At 40.3% G+C, this 8,416-nt stretch overlaps 1 protein-coding gene across 1 annotated transcript in view; it reads left to right on the top strand.

The window, feature by feature from the left end:
• LOC122789830 (putative bifunctional UDP-N-acetylglucosamine transferase and deubiquitinase ALG13) overlaps positions 1-8,416 on the top strand; it is a 2,262,889-nt gene that overhangs the window by 1,294,558 nt on the left and 959,915 nt on the right. The window contains exon 9 of the mRNA XM_044057268.1: positions 5,724-5,792. Within this exon, the coding sequence (XP_043913203.1) occupies positions 5,724-5,792 (69 nt within the window). The remainder of the gene's footprint in view (positions 1-5,723; positions 5,793-8,416) is intronic.

Raw genomic sequence — 8,416 nt, forward strand, 5'->3', positions numbered from 1 at the left:
GCGTACCTTCGTTGAAGATTGTGCGTCAGAGCTGGCAACTTGGCATGTAAAAATCTACTGCCAATCATTAGCGGACCAGAGTTTCACTGTGGCGACCCCTAACTGGGAAAAGCCGAAAGACGCAACAACTGATGGAAATGTTTATTAAGGATATTTTATATGGTCTCTGTTGTTTTTAGTCCATTTATAGCTTTAACTTTATTGTGGGGGGTCCTTTTGACATGTATTTGAGCTTGGTTGCTGGATTACTGAAATTGCTGTAAGTTTGCTTAGTGCAGTATTCAGACATGTATACCCTGTAGAAATAGACTTCACTTTACTATTTTGAGGGAGAACAGTGGGCTTTGCCATTTGGATATTGGGCTGCAGTATTTAGTATTGATCTGGTTAGAAATGTGTCCCCTGACTTGAATTCTGATAAGGTGTCTCCCCTTCTACCCCTTATATCATAGGAGGTTACTAGGCTAATGGCCCTGGGCCCTTACAAGCCTAGCCAAGAGTTTATACCCAAAAAGAAACCTCAGTCAGCACCTGTTACCCCCGTCAATGAGGGACACAGGTGGAACCTCTGGGACAGATTTGTGGTTACCCACCCACTCATCAAGGTTGCGCTTGAAAAGGGTTAGTGAGGTGCTCTGTTTGACATGTGTGGGGAGTCTATTCCAGAGACTGGGCAGCCTCTGGGAGACCAATCTCTCTCTCCAGAAGGTTTTGTTGATGTCGCATATTAGATTCAGGCCTTTTGAGTGGGTAGTGCATGAGGAGTTAAATTTATGGATATGGAGCATCTCTAGTAGCGCAGAGTCCGAGATTGCCTAGTAGGCGAGACACAAATCACCCCTGAGCAAATCTGTATGATACCGAGTAGAATGATAGTGGTTTCAGCCTGTCTGCATAGGACAGGTGTTGGAGGCCATGGATTCTCTTTGTGACGTATCTCAGTGATCTTTCCAGTTGGTACAGATGTTTGCAGAGCTATATCCCAAATGGGGCGTTGTACTCAATTATTGGTTTAATGAGGGACGAGTATAGAGAGGTAATAAACCTCCTTTTTTTCTGGATGCAATCCTTTTACTTATGAGATGAACCAAGTAAAAGGCTTTTCTGACCACTGCCGCTACATGATGGTCGAATGTGAGGTTATCAACCTGAGTGCCTAGGTCTGTTACCATAGGTTGTGTGCTTAGGGGTTGCCGTTGATGTGTTAATCAGTAAGGGTTGTGTTTTTGCCGAATAGTATGATTGTTTTTGCATTTAGCTTAAGGCCATGACTTTGCACCTAAAACTAATACAAATAAATCAAAAAATTTACCTCAGCCATGGGTAGGCTGTCAAGACCGATCACCTTCTTTTATCCCAGTTCTCCACCTGAGGAGGGGTATGGTGCCACAGCTGTGTGAGACATGAGGATATATCACATTCTCTGGGCCTGTACTGTTGCCTGCTTAAGGTGTGGAAGAACCAAACTGGGGCACAGTATTGATTTTTCTCCCTGGGATTCTCCCAACTAGTTTGAGTATCAAAATAAATAAATGAGAAAGGCTTATAAATCAAGCTTCTTTTTGAACAAAAGTCTCTTTTTTTTTCCACAATTTTTCGAACAGTTGATTATGGGGTGCATACTTGGGTAATGACAAATGTTGAATCTTGATCTGTTTATGGATCTGGGATCAGTCTGTTTAGCCCTGAATTCAGTAGGGATTTTGATCTTTTGACACCAGTCATGAAAAAAATTGGAGTATGTTTGACCTTGATTGGCCTTTAAGCCCCATTCTCTGGACTCTGCTTCTGCTTTTTCAGTGATGACTTCTAGTTAAGACTTTGACTTAATCAAAGCCAGTACCCTCATATAGAGTAGACAAATGCTTTGCATCTCAAGGAAGCAAGCTGGCTCAGTCTAGCATGGTAGTGCTTTAAAGTATTTTTTGCTATAAGTGTGTATTTATAAATTTGTGTTGAGGAGTTTCTGCTTTATAACTTGCTGAGCAAAATGTTTGTCAAACTTTTGTTGTTTTTTTCATGTGTGTCATAATATGCTTCAGAAAGTGATTTAGAAGGAGCTTTTTCCATTCCTAGAAATATATTAGTTTCAGTAGTAATGTAACAGGTATGTTTGCTATCATAGCTAGAATCTTTCCGATGAGTTTATGCCTGAGATTATGTATACACAATTTGATTTTGATTGTGTGTTTTTTCTTCAACTAATCAGGTCTGTGGGATGACAGACGTGAGGCAAGGCTGTTGAAAATGTTTTTCCCTAGTTTTCTTGCTGTAAGCAGGGTTGTGTGAAGAATTATCAAACGGAAGTCTCACCAAACTAAACCAAGGTATCTCAGGTTAATGGCAGGTGTAGTCTTCCACCAAGCCCACAAGAGGAGTTTCTTTACCATAGAAGGATAACCACCATTTTTCTTCCATGAATATACCAGTGTGCGACACCTGTCATTTTCTCCAGTCACCTTCTGGATGTCTTATCTGTATAGTTAGCTCTCAGCAAGACAGCCTTCATTGATTCCTGACAAATTATTGTTGAACCACACTGACAGGGTTTTCAGGTAGCAGTGCTAACATCAGTCACCTCTGTTCTAGGGAGTGTCTTCTCACTTCCATAACTAACTTGATTTTCTCCTTTTGTCTGGCAAATGCTGGTTGCTCAAGTACTTTAACTGGTCCTTTTTTCAGAAAGATTGAGAAATCACATTCACGTTTTTCCTTATCCTTAAATCAGAGCTGTCATAGAGACCAGTGTTGACACCTTCCTTTTTATGTTTGTCATGTCTGGTCTGTACTTCTGTGTTTGTTTGCCCTTTGGGCTTTCCACTGCACTAGAAGTGTTCACCAAAGACCTTGTCCTGGTTGTAGCCAAGTGTCAGACTCTAGCTATTTTTTTTTTCTTCCTATACTTGGAAGACTTGCAAATTCCTGCAGAGTATGTTTCTAGGTGCTTGGAACTGGTAGAGTAGGTTGTGGCCCTCTCCTAGCTAGATAGCAAGTTGAACCTCCAGAAGTTGTTTGGCACCTTCATAAAGACTAAACTAGCTTGGTTGCTTAATTGACTGCTTGTTAATTATGGCCTTTCTTTCTGAAGTCAAAGTCACGTCTTAACAGTTGTTTTTTATCCTCCAGGAGGAAAGCAGTCCTTGCAGAGAATCCATAAGTGTTTATTAGACAGAATATGTCATTGATTCTCGTCACCACAGGCCTGGCTTTTCATGAGGAAAATACTTTGATATGTCCAAAATTGTCAGACCTGGCATGTTTTTCTTCTCTGGAATCCCAGTGGCTGATACTGCCAATTCTTCAGACAAACGTAGTGGTAAACAGAAATGTTCAAGCTCACGCCTTGAAACTTCTTCACCTTTGGACTCCAGGTCCCCCTGTGGTAGTTTGTCTTCCCTCAACTGTGTGGTACCTTGACATTCTTAGGAGTACAAGGTCTTATCCTTTGTGCCAGCTGGCACGTATTGCCTGGAGAGCTGGCTGCTTACATATTCATGGACTCCTCAGGCATCTTCCTTCCGGTCAGAGCCATTCATTTTGGCAGACAGACTTTGCAGATTCTTGTTAAACCCATACTAGTGAAAACTCAAGGCACTTGTGTTCCAGTATGTAGTCCAGATGTGTGGAATGCTTCAAATAGATCTGTTCACCTCCTTCCAAAACCAACATTTTTGAGTTCTGTTCCATATCCTTGCAGCCATGTTCAGAGGGCAGACACATTCTCATTTCCCTTGAGGAGAATGTTACGCTACATGTTCCACCATTTCCACTGATTCTCAAGATAGTTCTGAAGATCTGTAAGAAATGCCAGAGTTCATTGTGCTGATTTCCATTTTTTTGGTATTTACCACAGATTTCTTCAAAATCTGGATCTGTTCGCACAGTCTCAGAGATGACTGGTGGACCCTGATTTAAAGAAACTTCAGTTGTCAGCCTGGATGATTCATTCTTGACTCTGTTTAGGCATTTTTCTTTGGCTTTTTGAGGATGTATATCCGGGGCTAGAGGCCAGAAATCCTACTACTAGAAAATCTTGTGTTTTATTAATAGATGAAGTTTTCTAGGTACTGCCTATGCCCTAAATGTAAATAAGGGGGTCAAATGTGGTTAATTTCCCTCTGGTCTTGAAATTTTGGTAAGAACATCTTCAACATGGTTTAAAGTATACATCCATTAAGGCACATTTAGTAGTTCTCTGTATGTCTGCCTGTAACTCCCCTTTTGTTGTCATCTTCTCTTTTAGTAAAACAGTTTATGAAGGGACTATTGAATATAAGAACCCCTTGCAAGCAAATTTCTCATTTTGTGGGATCTCAGTTATCTGTAAAGCAAAGAAAAAAATGACCTTGCCACAGTTTGAACTAGCAGCTCAAGATGATTTTAAGTTCAGACCCTGTAAAACTGTTTTGCTTATTGCTTTGAGATCTGTAAGGCTAGTTTCTGACCTACAGTTCTCATGGTGGGACAACATTTAGAGATTTCCACATATACAGGGTTGTGGTACACACTAATCCTTCTGTAATGCTTTGAGTGGTTTAAGAAATTGATTTTAACCAGTATATTTTGATGCTACTTCATACCTTAGATGCACTTTGGCAGCTGAGAAACCTACCTTGACTGGACAAAGTTCTTTTGGAAGGCTGCAAGACGTTTTTACTTCTATGTTCAATTAAAAGACCAGCCTGTCGGTAAGGGAGACCATTGCATGCTGGTTATCCAGTAATGCTGATTTTTGTCGCACCCACAGTAGCGAGGTGAAACCAGGCAGGGAAAGGCACATTCCACTGTAGCCTTTCCCTCTTCGCTAGCATTTTGGAAGGAATGAACTCTAGTAGTACTCAAAAGTAGCAACTTGGTCCTCAATCCATACTTCTAGTCCATGCTTCTGTGAAGCACTATAAACTGCATATCTATTAAAGATATAGAGCAGGCTTAGCTATAACCATTCTCTTGGGGCTTCTTGTCCCTTAACCTTCTTCCTTCCATGTTGTGTAAGCTTTCAGACTCTACCCATATGTCAGTAAGGCAGTCTGCATGTTGAACATAGTACATTTGCATAAGTTCCACTTACCTGTAACAGCAAATGTTAGCAGAACACATTGCCTTACTTGGCAGCACCCCACCACCATCCCCTTTAGTTTAGGATTGTCACCTTTTATTGTGGCTAAAACTGGACAAAGGCCATACCCTTAGCAACTCCCATAACCCCGCCCATCTCTTCCCCTCTACCTACCTACTTCCAGTTAGTTTCATGACATCATCGTCATGTCATGAACACCCTCTTTTTTTTTTACCCATTTGTGATGCCTTCTTTCTGACTATTTACTCTGCTCTAATGTCAAAAAAAAAAAAAAAAAAAGCATAGTAAATCTACTGATTTAACAAAGTCCCGGTAGTCTTTTTTTTTTTTTTTTCTTTTCTCCTGCTCTTTCATTTGGGCCCTAGAACAGCTGAGGATTGTTGCCTGTGACTGTGAAGGACTCTCCTTCTCTGGCAGCTGATTGGTTTTTCACAGCCACAAACAAGCAAGAGGAGGAGCCTGAAGCTTTCAGTGACTGCCAGAGGGAGGGTAGAAGGACACTGCTTCCCATATGCCAGTAAGGCTGTGCATTCCGTGGACATCTACTGTTACAGGTAAATGGAACTTACACAGCTGTATTTTTCTTTATTGTTTAACAAAATGAAATTTAACCTGTTGCAACTAACTGAACATGTTTTTTCAGTCCATTCAGGAAGGAGTGTCTCGACCATCACCTCAGGATGGCGTTACAGCGTATAGTTATTCACAACAGGTAATTTATTTAATCTGGACTATTTTTTTCAAATGAGATTTTTACACTGTTATGTAAAAAATGTATAGATCTGCCCTAAACCTCAGTGAATATTATTCTTTAGTTTGTTATAATTTTAGGGACTGACATACCACAAATTGAGACAATCTCTCATGATTGTTGGTGTTGAGAATAGGTCTCAAGATACATGGGGTATTTTTCTGAGATGACTTGTGTACTGTACCCTCTAGTGACACATTGTAACTATTTAATTAATTTTCCTCTCTACTGAGGAGTACATGTTAGTGGCCAAAATCCAATAGATAATATATCTGTTCATGAATGTCAATATATTTTTATTCTAATTTTTTTTTTAATTAGAACTTGTGCATCTTCAGAGTGTTGTCTTGCAACACAAGAACAAATTGCATTTCCTCATAGTCTGAAACAATGTAACAAATCAAATTTCCTTGCAGCTTACTTACTCCTTTTAAGTTTCCTGTCTTCAGAAATAGCAGACATTGATTAATTTCTTATGCGTCTATGGCAGATGCCTGTATCAAAGCAGTACTGGTCTGTTGGCTTTTCTGATGGCTGCACACTGAATTTCAGCTGTCGCAGTGTGAAAAGAAGAAACTGAGAAATAAGAACTAGTAAGTTTGTGTAAAATTCAGTAATTGGCTAGTAAGTACACAGTATGCCAGTAAAGAAGAAATTTAGAGAACCTGAAAGAAAAGCAAACAGAAAAGGTAAAGAGAAAACACTGACCTAAAAGAATCCTGCAGCTTTTAAGTAAAAAGACGCTTCCAGTAATTTAGATTATACAATGAATAATTTCAGTATCCACTAGATTGATAGGTCGATGTAATCCCCTCTATGGATTTGGGCTATGGGAATTAATTTGAAAACCCAGAATTGTATTAGCAGAAGGGGGTTGGTAAGGACCAAGGGTGACAAATTGAGTCATGTTGAGGTCAAGGTTGGATGACAGGAGTCCCTCTCCGGAACAGGAAAGGCAGCTTCTGGCTGTCTGGTTCATATGGGGGGTCTCAATGGGAGACTATTAGGCAGTGCAGGCATGGCACTAAAAGTACTCTCCAAAGCTGTTAAGCACTGTCACCTGAATAGTCATTGTATTTCTCCACTGACAACCTCCTGTCGCAACATTAATTTCTGACTCCCCACTTCTGGTATAATTTTTGGAGACAATCGTGCCATCCCTTAAAACAGTTGTTTTCTCTAATGACTGGAACATCTTTTCTAATTTCCTTGGAGGGTTGGACCTTGACATGGACTTATTTTCCATCACTTTTAATGGTTTTCTCTCAACAGACAGCTAGGCTTTCATCTGGGCTGCCTCTAACTCTACAAAAAGACCCTGTACCTCTTGTGTTAACTGACGCCATCAGTCTTTAAGTAACTGGGGGGACAAGGTACTTGCAGATAGAATTAAGAGAGGAAAAAAAAAATATTACCACCCAATAACACTACACAACTCATTAACTTAACCTTCATTACAAACTGGTAACCTGCTAAAGAAATCTAATTGTTTCTTATTACTGTACAGTCATAATACTCCCTGCTTAAACTGAAATAGGTGTAACTTGTATTATATTGTATTACTTTTTTTCCTTTGTATATAACTTTGTATATAATGTTTACTTATTAACTGTGGTGGTAGTGCTGCGGTAGCGTTGTCGCCACACAGTAAGATGCTGTCCGGTTCGATTCTCAGCTAGAGCGTCTTCTGTGTAGAGACATGCATGAATGGGCGTACCTTTGTTGAAGGTTGTGCATCAGGCCTGGCAAGCCGGTAAGTAAAAATCAACTGCCAATCATTAGCGGACCGAAGTTCCGCTGTGGCGACCCCTAACCGGGAAAAGCCGAAAGACACAAGCATATAATGTTTACTTAATGCTTCCTCTTCTTGATTGTCTACAAATGCCCAAATTAACTAAGCAGCCAAAGCACAAAATTTCTAACCAAATTAATTAACCAGGGAAAAAATCACTAGAAAGTAGAAATACTACTACCAACACCCACGGGATGGCACCAATAATCAATTCAGATTCTGGGTGCACTGCTGCTGCTACATGGGTTCCTGAATGCCATCATAATTTTACTTAATAGAATGGAGTCTTGCTAAAATCAGCCGCAGGGCCATGTTAAACTGGAGTGTAGTCCTCAAAGTTATCCACGACAAAGATAAATGCAATGCACCACCACCCCACAAACAAAATCAACACCAAGGTAGGAGCCCTATACAGGAAGAAACAAAACCACCCCCACTAAGCTTAACACACAAAAGCACCCAGAACCCCCCTAAAACCATCCAGTGTACACCACTAACCAGCATTTCCACTGTACTTTGTGCCCCTGGTTGAAACCAGTGTCATTATTTTAACATTGCGTCTACTTTTTCTCTCTCCGCTTTGTTATTAAGGTCCTCTCTATCCTATTGTAATACTCTCTTCCCTCTTAAAAGGACCTCAGCACCCCAAACCCAGTGGAACCCCTGTATGGAAAATGCCAACCTTGACTTTAACCTCCTGTGGAAAACATTGACTGATTGTTGATACTTTTTAAACTCTGCTATCTCTGAAAAAAACAAAAAAACAAAAAAAATCTTGCTTTTACACTTTTCT

Source organism: Protopterus annectens, chromosome 15.part0 (genome assembly GCF_019279795.1).
Source record: "Protopterus annectens isolate FY-2018-M chromosome 15.part0, PAN1.0, whole genome shotgun sequence".
Lineage (NCBI taxonomy): Eukaryota > Metazoa > Chordata > Ceratodontiformes > Protopteridae > Protopterus > Protopterus annectens.